The sequence below is a fragment of the Squalius cephalus genome, assembly GCF_949319135.1.
Source record: "Squalius cephalus genome assembly, chromosome: 6".
NCBI lineage: Eukaryota > Metazoa > Chordata > Actinopteri > Cypriniformes > Leuciscidae > Squalius > Squalius cephalus.
The window spans coordinates 46,291,604-46,306,261 of record NC_137127.1 but is presented as its reverse complement, the minus strand read 5'-3'; the positions used below and the strand labels follow the sequence as shown (position 1 = coordinate 46,306,261).

The 14,658-nt window shown below is 37.2% G+C and overlaps 1 protein-coding gene across 1 annotated transcript in view; it reads right to left on the bottom strand.

The window, feature by feature from the left end:
• Positions 1-2,786: 2,786 nt before the first annotated feature.
• The window catches only part of LOC307160021 (uncharacterized protein C14orf132), a 33,035-nt gene continuing 21,163 nt past the window's right edge, over positions 2,787-14,658 (bottom strand). Inside the window, exons 2-3 of the mRNA XM_079873818.1 lie at positions 6,159-8,375; positions 2,787-5,059 (exon numbers count right to left, since the gene is read on the bottom strand). Of these exons, the coding sequence (XP_079729944.1) occupies positions 8,166-8,375 (210 nt within the window). The 3' untranslated portion in view covers positions 2,787-5,059; positions 6,159-8,165. The remainder of the gene's footprint in view (positions 5,060-6,158; positions 8,376-14,658) is intronic.

Genomic DNA, 14,658 nt, shown 5'->3' with positions numbered 1-14,658 from the left:
AGTTCAGATTATATCATGCCTTGTTTTGAGCTGTTGATGTTCAGTCTGAGAATTTTGGCACGGTAAACCCAGTTTTTTGTTTCATATTATCAGATTGCTCTGAATATGATATTAGATTTGTCTTTTGGAAATTAAAGTATTGCATGCTTACACTTTTTAAAATAAAGAATCAAAAAAGGGGGTCTTGCAATATTGTATAGAAGAACCATTTTTGGTTCCCCAAAGAACCTTCCAGTGAAAAGAACCATTTTTTCTACAACATTTTAATAATCTAAAGAACTTTTTCTACTATAAATAACCTTTTGTGGAGTGGAAAGATTCCATAAATGTTCATCTTTGAACCATCGATGCCAATACATTTTTAAGAGTATATGTAACTAATAAAATAGAAGACTATATCTTTTTAATCCTGTTGTTCCAGTTGCTTTGAATGTCTTTGCCAATGAATGTCTGCCAAGGACTTAATAATCTTGGACTCTTGCTAGAAGAGCATAACAAAGTTTTGATGCATATCTCACTGTGTCTGTGAGAGGCAAATGAGCATTCGTGGAAGGAAGTCCAGTAAACTGAGCCTGGTGATTCAGCGCCACACCATGTGGAGTCCTTCTGGGAAACTACGTCTTATGGGTAACTTAATCACTGCTGTCAACGTGACCTACACTCCCTAACACAGCAGATAGAGAAGATGAACGTGGCAGCGGTGTGTTTTGGCCAACACTTAAAGAGCAGCGCTTCAAAGAATGACTTCCTGAATAATACGACTTTTAAGAGCTGCTCAGCTTCGCATTTGTGTCCTTATATCTGGAGTATGTTCATTGTCTGGTCATGAAAAGCTTTTTATAGTTTCAAATGGGTTTTATCTTTGAAGCCACTCCTGTGATGTTATGCCAGCATTCACTTTCTGTAAGCTATACTTAAGACAGGCCTAGAGTAATAAAAATCACATACATATTTTAATAAGCAAACAATGCCACAACTTTTGAGAAAACAAGGCTCCCAATAAAACAACTTATTTACCGTTGCTCTGCAATATTTCGAGAAGAATCAAATCATTCAAATAGAAATCCACGTTATAAGGAGCTTCGCGTGAGGATGAAAAAAGTATATTTTTCCCGCCTAGTTTGCATCTATTCAAGTTGGTCACATGAATTCGCTGCACCGACCAACAGAAAAGCTGTTAGGTTTACATCGCTACTGTAAGCCCGTCTAGATCGGTCCAAAGGCGGCATCCGATAGAGTGGGTGAAGGTCTCTGCGTGTTACTGTCGATCACCAAACATAGGTAATTGCTATATACCTGAGATCGGTCGCATTCACGCTTACACGATCAAAGACACTTTGGTATAGCCCCTGTGATTGCATACACTTGAAATAAAAGTAACGTTTACTTCAGTAGAGGTATGGCCACTACTACAGATATAAGTCAACCAACTTTTCTTGTCTTATAATAGCTTTGGATTGGCCATGCCGTGGTTTCCCATGTACACGTATCTAAACATTAAATTAAAACAGAGGTAAGACAGACCCAAAATTAGATTGGTCAAGCAGCACTTTTGCTGCCCTAAACGGAAATTCACTTTGCAAAACACGTACACTTGAATTAGTGCAAATATAAGTCATCACTAATCTGACACAAAACTTGCGGTAACATACAAATCCGTTTAATCTTCTTGGGAAAACAATTTCAGTCAGTCAGAATAAAATCAAATGTAACAATTTATTATGTCAGGTAAATGTATCATGCCAATTTCATAATCAGTTCAAAGATAATAAATACAAAACATCAAATGCTCTGGAATAAAGAGAGAAGATGTGAACTTGACATTATTAAATACATGATGTGGAGTGCCTGCATACACTCAGCATCACGGGCTAATCTGAGTTACAAATCACCACGAGCCTCTTCAGCATCTCCCTAAATACTCAGACCAAGACAGAAACCTCTTTTCAGATGTAAACATGAGTTCACAGTGGGAATTTGCATTAATCACCATCCCAGACTTACTGGGGACAGGGGTTGATTTACATGCGGGCACACCCACAGCAATTAACAAGATATCTCTAAACTCTCCACACCTTATTAGCTTTCTGGTTTACTTCTGTGGGAATGAGACCTTTGTACCAGTCGCACTGAGACATTTCAAATGATACCAAACATGTATAGTACTGTATGATAATTGTTCATATTAAACCATATAGATGTTTGGATGAATTCAGGCAGGGATGTGTGAAGGGAATGATGTGTTTGGGAGGTGATCAACTCAAGTGTGATCGTGTCTTGAATGGGGATTGTAATATAGCAAGAGAGTTCAAATGTTAATTTTCGTTTGTTTTCTCAGAGTAGCCCTCTCTTCCAGTTCTTCCAGTCTTACACTACACTATTGGCAATATACAACTCTTTTTGTACGCGAAATGTCACTAATGTAATTGCACCTTAAATGTTCCAGTCTGTGGGCGGCATGAACTTGAACGATATCATAGAGATTAAAAGGCCCTGTAGAATGAGACAGACCAACTGTTGAGTCACTCTCTATGTTATGACCAGGAGTTCAGATGGTCCTTGAGGATGGTGAATAAACAAAATATAGTGCATAATAAAAGGCTGGAGATAAAAGGGTTTTGAGGTCATGATGACACAAAGGCAATGAGTTAGAATGGAAAAGAATCCAGCTATTGGTTCAAATAAGTTCCGTACTCAGATCGTTCCAAACATTCTAAAAATAATCTTTATGCATTTTTTTTTTTTCAAAGAATGAATGAAAACTCAATTAATGACAGTACAAAAAATAAATCCAAACTTTTTATGTTTTTTTTTTTTGGGGGGGGGGGGGGGGGGGCACTGACAAAACACATTTAAATAGAAATAAGTGGGTAAATAATCTCCTTCTACCCATCAATAACAGGTTAACTTGTTTTGAAAACGAGATAAACATAGTAATCCTCACAATAATCCTAAATCACATTCAAATTAGAATTGGCTTCTGGCTCTATATTTAGTAGCCGTGTGGAAAGACAGATTCTGTGATTACACAACTCTGTGATTAGAGACAGCAGAAATGACTGTAGTTTAATTGCACTGCACACAATCAGAGAAGATTGCATCCTTCCGTTGATCCGTTACCAGATGACCGGGTCTGGTCCAGCATTTTACTCGAACTGTTGTGGGTAAATTAGAAGACAAATTTGAGAGGACAAAGTGGTTTGGCTGGTCACAGCACGGTCCGGTTAATCCCTGCTGACGAAACCATTGTAGTTTCTTCTGGGGCAAATGGAAATGTCTCGCTTTTCTTAGATCTTCTTTGGAGGGCAATGAATGCATCTATGTGTGAGAGGGAAAAAGACTGTGTGGCAGAGAGAGCAAGTGTTGCATAACTGAATGCTTCTTATCAGTGATCTCTGGCTTGTTTGTAGTGCGTAATTACGTTTTCGTGGCCATTATATGCAGAGACAGCGATTTTGTAGCAGATGGTCAAGCCTACCAGAAAAGCCAGACACGGACACAGACAGGTCACTCCAGGTCAAAGGTGCAGTAAACACAGCACAGTATGCATTTGTTCCCAACGAACACTAGACTACTCAGTGTGTTTCAAATGTATAGAAAAACATCATCACTTTTTAGTATTTAGACACTTGATATGAATAAACAAACTGGTTCTTGTAGATACTGTAAAAAAAGACAAAAGCAGCCTTGATAAAACTTCCTTAAATAGTTTTTTTTTAAGCTTTTACTACAGGTTCAAAAAATAAAAATGACAAATAAATAAGCTTGTTTGGTGGTGTACAATATTAAATGGAAAAAAAGTACTGTACTGTGAGTATAACGTATTATACAAACATTGGAAGAAAATACATGGAGGAATCCATTCTTTTTACACATTTTGTATGTACAGTATAGACAATGATACTTGCATAAAAATAACAGCAGAGGAGAGATATTTGCCAACATGCTAGTATCACTCACATCGAAACACTGGATTCAGAAGTGGCTGGATTCGTAAAAGGAAATCACATTTGTCACTTTTATGTTTTATCGTCATACAAGCAAAAATGGCATGAGTTAAAAGGGTACAATTATCAAGATTTTTAAAGTGTGCATCATGTGGTATAATAATGCGCTATAATGCTATTAGTTAAGGTAAAACTAATGATAGAGGAGGTGACAGTTCAGATCACTTTGAATCCAGGTAAAGTGAGACACATTCTGACACTTCATGGCTGTTGTTTATAAGGTGACAGAAGTAATTTTCAATATGTTTTTTTAGTAATTTATATAAAGATAGATGAGCTCAACTGTCCCCCGTTTTCCATGTTCTTCTCACACATTTAACAGTGCAATCTGTGATGACTTTAACTGGATTTTTGCATGTGTAACAATGCTGTATTGTTGTGCTGGCATCAGGTATATGACAAAGATCGTCCGGTGTTACTCATTCATTCACAAATGTCAATACCAATAAGGAGCAATGAATATACATATAATGTGTGAACAGCTGATGTTTGAATGAAAATCATAATGAAACTCACTCTCTTCTACTGACCAGCATAAATAGTGCATCTTCTCCATTCATATACAATTTCATTTACTATGCATTTATTTTTTATTAACATCTAAATGCATATAAAAAAAAAATCAACTATTAGATGCATATTATTATTATTAAAACTATATTTTGTGTCAATGACAGTCCTAAAAAAAATATAAAGTTGTCTTTTTTTAAATTGGTTGTTTACTCAGAAGAGATTCTCAATCAAACTGTCTCCAACACATGCAAATAACTCAAAAGTAATGTTTAACCCACATATGCATATTGTTATTCAACTGTAAAACAAACAAGCAAAAAAAAAAAATTTACAGATATTCAGAGCATGTTGAAATTATGAATCTGCTTTGTTTCTCCAACAGGAATTCACTTGATAATCAGACAAGCTCCTTCACTTCTGAGCGTCTATAAAGCAGGTTCCCATTGTGCCGTTGCATCAAAGTGTCTCAAAGCATCTTATTATTGTGAGAATATGCTTTAATACAAGCAACCTTTAGGCTGCAACATGTTCCTTTCAATCTGAAAGACAAGAGGAGACGTGTTAAAGGGTCAGGAGAGACCACACACATCTCCTTGCAAATACAGCCTTGGATATATGATGCATAATAATAGTGTCAAGATGTTTTGAATCATGGGCGAAAATCAAACAACAAACGCATGCATTGGACTCCAGATCTCTCATCTTGGCCTTGCTCTTTAAAATCATGTTTTTGGATGTGGATATCTTTCCTTTATTGCAGAATGGATTCAAGGCCAGTTCAATGGTTGAAAGCAAAAATGCAAGAGATCATTTCCATGGTCATTATCACAAAATACAGACACATGACTGTACATTATCTGACTTATTACACAGCTACTTATCAATGGACATGAAATTGCATTTTAATAATATCATTATTCATTATTACACAATTATTCAAATATACACTATTGGTCAAAAGTTTGGAATCGTGATTTTTTTAAAGTTTTTGGAAGCTATTACTCTCACAAAGGCTGCATTTATTTAATCAGAAATACAGTATAAACAGTACTATTATTAAGATTTAAAACAGCTGTTCTCTGTGTGAATATATAGTAAAGTGTAATTTATTCCTGTGATCAAAGCTGAATTTTCAGCATCATTACTCCAGTCTTCAGTGTCATTATGTGATGCAATTGACCAGTCAGAATCCCAGCAAACTGTGTATTAATGTTGCATATCTTTATATATAAAAAAAAAAAAAATCCTTAAAAAAAAAGTTCCTTTCCTTTTCCCTTAATCCTCCCTTGTCTGGCTTATGCTACTCTGAGCAATGCCTGCACTTCGTATTTTGAGCACTTCTTGCATTGTTTTTGCCTCTTCACGATGACTCGCTTAATTTAGTCCTAATTTGTAAGTCGCTTTGGATAAAAGCGTCCGCTAAACGACTAAATGTAAATGTAAATCCATTCCCCGTCCATCCTTTGGTCTGTACATGAATGTAACATGCTCCGCACGTGATCCTCATGCTGTGAGTCCAAGCCAAGCACTTGATGTCTCTGAAAGCAGAATCCGTCTGGTTCTGCCTGAGGTCAATGCAGAAGAGCCGGCTGTAAATGAAGCTTAAAATTGACTATCGCGGATTTAAAGAAAACTCACCTCCAAAATGAGACCGATCATTCCCACTGTGTCCACACCGGAGCGCACGGATGGGCAGCATTATGTTCCCTAAGGCACATTGCGGTGTAGTTGAGTGTGTGATGGACGCCTGCGTCTCCATTGACCCCGGGTTCAAGCACACTAATGGTGTTTAGGCTGTGCCACATTTCTGAGATCAAACTATGGCCAGAAAAACACCACAGCCCTGTTCCCAAACTCCTGAAGGAAAACACAGGCAGAGGGTTTCAACCCTTCAGCCGGCTTCACCACAGAGCAAAGCGGAGCGATGGATATCTGTAAAGATTTATAGACTGGCTTCAACACATAACTTCAAAAGTTTTGAATGCTTTTTTAAAGACGTCTCTTCTGCTCACCAAAGCTGCATTGATCTGATCAGTAAAAACAGTAATATTGTGAAATATTAAAATTTCAAATATCTGTTTTCGAAGTGAATATACTGTAAAATATAATTTATTCCAGTGATCAAAGCTGAATTTTCAGCATCATTACTAATTACAGCATAATTCTAATATTTACATTTAATCATTTAGCAAACAGTTATGAATATGCTGATGCTCAAGAAACATTTATTATTATGATCAATGTTGAAAACAGTTGTGCTGCTTCATATTTCGGTGGAAACTGATTTTCTTTGATGAATAGAAAGTAAAAATCCTGTGTAACATTAAATGTCTTTACTGTCACTTTTTGACACATGTCTACATATAAAGACAATATTGTGCAATAAAGGGTTAGGACTGTCAGAGAACACTATCTATATCATCTCTGAATTAAAGCCCTAAAATGAGCTCACCCATAACTTCGACTCGGGCGAAATAACACGGAGCGACTGCATGCTAAACCTCTGAACCTGAACCTCCTCCAACACAGTTTGATTAATCGTGCTGGAACAAAAGTCTCAGTTCAGAGATCCAGCAGAGCATTAGTAACTGTGTGACCAGAATAAAGACTTCTGGGTGTTGAAAAATGAGCTCTGATTGAATTAATGAGGTGGCATATCTGTATCTGTAACTCATGGAAGATGAGATTCAGCATCATTCATGCACTTACATTATCTTACACATTCTCACACACTAAACTATGAACTCGGATTGAAGCTGACAGGGCTAATGTTTTTAACAAAAGAGACTGCATTAAAACAATTAAATAAGTGGGTTTGAGTGGCTCCGCGCAGGGAATCGGTTGGTATTATAGTAGGACAGAAACTCGAAGAAAATTTACAGACGATTGAAATGTGATGTGTTTTGTTGTTAAAACGCTTATCCTATCCAAGCTTAACGTGCAGACACTATCAATAAGCCATTTTCTGAAAAATGGGAGGGAAACACAATGCCACATTGATTTCAATGCCACTTTCAACCAAAGAGTCTAAAGGGACGTTTACACGACAATGATGTACTAAATACAGAAAGGTTTTCCTTTTGTGTTTCTGACAAGTTTCACGTGTACGATCACATTGCTCACATCAGTCCTAGATTGTGGGCCAAAAGAGTGTTGACTCCATTGGTAGAGGTAGAAATAAAGAGGAATGGGCAAAATGACAGAAGCAGTGTGAACTAATGCCAGTTAATGCATAGACTCGTCTGACAACCACCATCTGTCTAATTTAGCATGCACCAACCCTCAGAAACATGCACACTTATTCGAGTCCCATCCATGCATGTCCCAGGGATTTACTTTATCATGTTGATCAACAACTGGACAGTTGACAGATGTTACGCAATGCTGGCTTATATAACCAAGCAAACTGTAGCCAACCTATTTTATGAATAAAACTAACAAAACAAATCTATTGAAGAATAAGTGCTGTCATTAATTTAAAATAAAAATAAAATAAAAAAGATCATTCAGCTGCCTTAAAGTTCGCTCAAATGCATCTTTGGAGAAAGGAGACAGAAGGTTGTTGCTTGCATACTAAATACTGTGCTAAGGTGCAAACGGGTGACGGATAAGGAGTTCAGGCTGTGTTCTTGAACACTACTGGGTCTAAAAGGCACAGGCGCACACCACTGCTACCACCACAATGTTGGAAACGGTTGCAATGACAGCCACCCACAGCCAGATGGTGTCGGTGGAGTACTTGGCCTCCTTTACCGGCTCGGCTGGTTTGGCGTTGAGGTTAGAGGTGGAAGTCTGAAGGGACGCGTTGCCATTATGTGGAGTATCCATTAAGGCCCCGCTGACGGCTGGAAAATGCTGTGAGAAAAGGGAGAAAACATGGAGCATGCAATTATTCTCAGTTCTTAAGTCAACATGACATGCTAAAATGACCCCGTTTAATTTTTTTAGGGCTTCTATCATGCCGTTTTCCATGTTTAGAATTTCTTTAGTGTGTAATGTTGCTGTTTGAGCACAAAGTCCCTCCAGCGGGAGTTCTTCTCTATATCAGTGACAGTGTTTCTGAACTCCTGAAACACCTCCATTGTAGTCTTGAGTTTCTTCCGGGAACAAACGTCACAATATTCCTCATTTAAATAATTCATACGCAGAATAAAGGGGCGGTTATGGTGAGGGGCAGGACATTTCCCCAGACTCACTCGAAGTGCTTGACCAATCACAACACACTGATCCAGCCGACCAATCAGAGCACAGTGTGCTTTTCAGAAGGAGGGGCTTCATAGACACAGGAACTAAACAGAGCATTACTGACAGACTGGGAAGAGAGGAGCTGCAACAATGGAGAATATGGGAAAAACAACATGGGCATAATGGGCCCCGTTCCTGGTGCATGATTTAATGGTGAATGTTAAGTAAAAAAAGAAAAGAAAAAAGAAAAAAAAAAGAAGAAAAACATTCACAATCCAATCAGATTCCAATAAATAAAATAAAGTCCTACTCTCAAAGTAGTAAATTAAAATAAGACAGATAATGGAAATAAAATAGTTGGCAAACGGCATTTTATACAGACTTTAATAGTTATGAAGTGCCTTGGATAGCGTTAACAAAAACTTGTTCCTGCTATGACCTGTTTGATAGTAAAGGTTCCTTGTGTAGTTCTTTACACAATACACATTGTTTCAATGCAGAAAAGCATGATGTTAATGTTTTTAAAATTGTCATGTTTTATAGTCGAATTAGTAGATTACAATTGGGTGATGATATAGTTTGCATTCTGCAATGTCAAAAGCAATCAAGCAGTTGAGATTTGCTATATCGCTCCTCACATAGTCTGTATGTTTGCAAATAAAGTATATACATACTTACATATCTAACTTTAGAGCTGTGCAATAATATAATTACATTTTAGGATTTACTATAGAGTTTATATTGCTTTCTGTGAGTATACTGTATGCAAAAAGCTGCATGAAATATATATCCAACATTTATATAGAGAGCTGTGCAATAATATGGTTTACATTTCGGTATGATTATAAACAATCACATAGCCGAGATTTGCTGTGTAGTATTTATTGCTTTACTCACGTGTATTGTATGTATGAAGGTAATGTAGGCTACAGTTGTATTCGCAATGATTCAACCCCCATTGCAAATCAGGTTTATTGGCAAAATGTACAGAATTTCAGCTGTTTGCAATGAACATATCAAACAAAAATAATTGAAATGGCTCAACACAACAAATGTTTCAAGTGGTTTCCCCAAATTTAACTGAAAATACAACTTTTAATGTCTCAAAATGATTCAACCCCTTCACAACAAGCATGTTTAGCGCACTTAGTAGAACAACCTTTTGCTGTTATGAGCTGCTGCAAACGAGATGTATAACCAGACAGCTTCTGCCAGCGTTTCTGAGGAATCTTAGCCCATTTCTCATGAGCAATGGCCTCCAGTTCAGTGATATTCTTGGGTTTGCGTGCCACAACCACCGCCTTCAAATCCCACCAGAGATTTTCTATGGGTTTCAAGTCAGGTGACTGAGATGGCCACTGTAGACTCTTCCAGGACGACTTCTACAACCAGCCCTTGGTGGGATTTGAGGTATGCTTGGGATCATTGTCCTGTTGGAAGGTCCAATGACGCCCAAGCTTCAGCTTCCTCACTGATGGCATGATGTTTTCTCCTAGGATTTCCTGATACTTCAATGAATCCATCTAGTTTTCCACACGCTTCAGGTTTCCAGTGCCAGTGCATCCCCGAGCCCCATCACGCTGAACTGTAGACAGTGTTCTTTTCAGTATATGCTTCATTCTTCTTCCTCCAGACATACCACTGATCCATAGGGCCGAAAAGTTCCAGTTTTGTTTCATCGCTCCACAGAACAGAATCCCAAATCTTCTCAAAACTTTTCTTGAGCTTTTGGGTCAGTAGTGGTGTACGTCTTGGAGTTTAGTACGTGCCTTACTGTGCAAGCTGAAACCTCAGTGCCTGTTGCCACCAAGTCTTGCTGCAAGTCTTCTGCAGTCACTCAAGGGTTTTTCTGAACCTGCCTTCTCAGAAATCTGGTTGCAGCCGTTGGTAGCTTCCTTTTTCTGTCCCGTCCAGGTAGTGAAACCACTTTAACTTTGAACATGCAAACTATTCTTCCAACTGTGTCTCTAGGAACATTGTCTCCTGTTCCTTGTTTGTGAAGGGCAATGATGTCTTCTCTTAACCTTTTGGACCATTCTTTTGACTTTGACTAACGTATTTCTAACATGCAGTCAAACGTGACACTCTACAAACCTAGCAAGTTCCGATATTTCATGTGTTCTAGCTCAAGCACACCTGGTGCAACTAATGAACCCCTTGAATAGTTGCATCAGGTGTGCTTGAGACATCACCTGTTTTGCAGATGTGTGCTGTTGTGAGGGATTTTATTCAGGGGGTTGAATAATTTTGAGACTGTAGAAGTCATTAAAATGTGCATTTTCAGTTGAATTTGGAGAAACCACTTGAAACATTTGTTGTGTTGAGCCATTTCAATTACTCTTGTTTGATTTGTTCATTGGAAACAGCTGAAAGTCTGTAAATTTTTCCAATAAACCTATTTTGCAATGGGGGTTAAATAATTCTAACTTTATGTGCTATCTTTCATTTTTAACTTTAAATGTATCGCAGGGCGATAACATTATGCATTTTGGAGATTTGCTTTACGGTACATGCACGCTTCACGTGACTGTCCTGTGATAGTAGCATCTGGTTTAAAAAAGCATCTCTATTTATCATGCAATTTTCTGATTGCTCCCATCTGGCATATGATGTCACCAGTCGGGAGGTGTACAGGTGCATTCTGGGTAGTGACGGTCATTATGTTCTGTTGCTCTTCATCACCTCATTGCTGCTCTAGCTCCATTCATCAGATCCAGACTCACTCATCGCTCTTGTTCTGACCTGATAGCAGCTGTTTGAAGGTTGGAGAAGAACTCACACAGTTAGTGTGAAAGTTAATCTGCTGCATTGTGGATAAAAGCATGAGCGAACATGTAGAATCCCTCTTATTCTTAATTCAAATTAATGATGTGTCACTTTGAAACAAATTTCAAGTGATATTTGGTTTTCTCTCATTATCTTATTAAGATTACTGAATACGCTTCATTACTGCTACTCAAGTTTTGATATGATTAAATTAAGAGCCAAAGATATTCAAAGTTCGAATCAAGTCAATAGAATATTCCAGCTAACAGGGAGCATTTGCAAAGTTAGGAACAAACGTTCTTCCAATAACGTTAACAGAACATTCGTTCAAAGTCATCTGGTATTTAATGATATTCTCAAAATGTTAGCACAAAAACATTATTTATGCATCATTTGCTTTCCTGAAAAGTTTTAGTTGTTAGTAGTTTTGTTGTTGAGTTTTAGTCACCCATTTTTTTTAAACGTCATACTTGTTAATTTTGAATGTTCTTTAAAAATGTTACCATACTGTTTTTCAAAATGATCAAATGGAAAGTCCCCTTAAAGGTACACTGTGTAGTTTTTGAAGTATGTTATTATCTAAAATCAATGTCCTCATTGGTGTAAAATGACCTCTGCCAATGATCTGACTTATCCTCATAAGCGAAGAATTTCTTATCTTTATTTACATTGGACGGGTAAGTCCAAGGAGGGTTCCATGTCGTTCCGCCATTTTGAAAAACTATAATAGCAGAGAGGGACAAAAAGCACTAGCCTACCTCAACGTGTTTTCGTTCAGAGCCAGCGTCATGTGACTGAAACCAGCTGGAACGGACACGGAGATAAGTGCGAGGCGCTTGTCACTCCCCCGGGAAATTTGAAAGGCTGCACTGCACGGTACTTCATAATGCAGGATCATACTTATGCCGAGCCACAGGACAAGGAATCCTCGTCGCCAAAAAAGCAAAAAATTTAACTTAAAAGGAAACGTGACCAGCGAATTTAAAAAAAAACGAGGGTAAATATCGGGAATATCCCAGGTGGAAAGAGCTAATGAAAGAGAAAGACTTTGAAAGGGACGCTGAAGTTGCCTGCTTTCTTCTCGACAGGTAAGTCAATGATACGGTGTAAATTACAAGCTTTTTTCATTGCTTGGTTGTGTAATTCATTAATAGGCAGCATAACAGTAGAACATGTACAGTTAAACTCAATGAAGTGCTATTGGAAAACATGTTGTCATAGCTTCTCGGTACATAACGGCTACCGTAGTTGCAACACATTTGAAAAAGTGAGGCGCTAGAGAGCACTATTCGTTTGAATGGAAAATACAATTTCACCACTAGATGGGAGAAAAACCTACACAGTGTACCTTTAACATTCATATAACCAATAAAAAAAGTTTTATAAATCTTTCTTTTTTTCAATCTGACGTTTTGTGTTGTTTGCTACAACTAAAGGATGTCAGCAGTGTTAAGCAGTGATGTCCTCTAATGAGGCGTCCTCGCATGTATCCATGTTTTAGTTCAGCAGAGATTGTAGCAGCTGACAGATATATCTGCATGCTCATATATAAAGTAAGAACAGCCATGCTTTAAGCCTCTGTCATATAAATTCTGTGTCATGCTTCACAAATATACTGGCTGCCCTCTGAGTTCACCAGCGGGAATACACACGTCATTTAACCCACAGCTCTCACAGCAAAGCCATAAAAGAAATATAGAATTTGAACCATTCAGTCCGTTATTGTAAGCCTCTGGAGTTTACAGTAAAGATCTAAACCAAATCAAATCAAACTCTAATGCTGGGTGCAATCCAGAAATATTAGCCTAAGTTTAAATTAAATATGATTAAAAAGTATATATATACATATATATATATATATATATATATATATATAAATTATTTTTTTTATTTTTTTCAAAATTTCAACAAAGGTTACAAAGTTCTGAAATCAAAGACAATTCTGTTTATAGGCAAAAGCTAATGCTCAAACTAAAAGGACCACAATCAACTGATGAGAATAATTTATGACAGATTTTTGCACAGTTTGCTTTAAAATCAGCATGAGTCTCGTAATATGTATATCTTTAATAAATAATCAGGCCTTTTTAAATGAGACTGGTTGCCTTCCAAAGTTCCTTGTTTTTGACCTCGTCGCAGGACTCAAGCTGAGGAAGCTTTCCAGTGAAATGACTTAATTATTTCCAGCCCACTGCAAACCAAACTGAAGATGCATGAAGCAAAACATATAAAGTAAAATGGCCAACATTTGTGCAAAGCACTAGGTAAAATGGCATTATAATCAAATGAGGTGAACCAACTGTGAACATTTTGCTCCTGAAGTCATGTGCATAATCAGGCGTCCCACTGCCACATGTTCGCACATTTGGATATTAAAAGGTCAACAGGCACATATGCGACCCACGCAAGAACTCATGTTCACTAATGTGTGCTGTCTTGACCAATGCTGACCTCACTAACAAGTATGAGCTCTAATAGAAATAATATATATTAAAAAAATAAGATCATAAAATATAAAAAATTGTTCTAGCGTTCCCATTTAGTTATAGAAACATCGTTTCTGATCAATCTCCAAAACGTCCAGTTTTTAAATGTAAAAAAAAAAAAAAAGAAAACATTCAATTTTGAATGTTCTCTAAACATTCTAAAACACATATTAGCATTTGAAAAACATTTAAAAAAAACATTCCACGAACGATGTATAGATAAACGTTTTGAGAACATTATTAAAGACCAGAAAACTTTTAACAAATGTTATATTAATGTTACGTGATGAACGTTTGTGCATAACTTCCCAGTTAGCTGGGAATCTCAAAAGTTATGAAAGTAAATAAATAATAAAATGTTAATTTGGGAACATGCTGCTTAAATCTGAATCCGTTTTTTACAGCTGCTATAATAATAAATTTACCTGAATAAAACAACTTAATCCCAATTTGACCATCAAACGTTTTCCATTCAGCTTTAAATCACACATCAAGACACTGATGGACAAACACAGAAGTCATGAGATTGTCTAAGCAAATGTACAATTCATGAACCTGTTCCTATCAGAGCAATTTAGGCAGTATAATATGTTAGATGGATGGAAAGATTGAGAGGCACGATGAAGAAAAGACGATTAGATGTTCAATGATGTAGAAGGGGAAGAAGAAAAGAAACATAAAGAGAAAACTGAATGAGTACC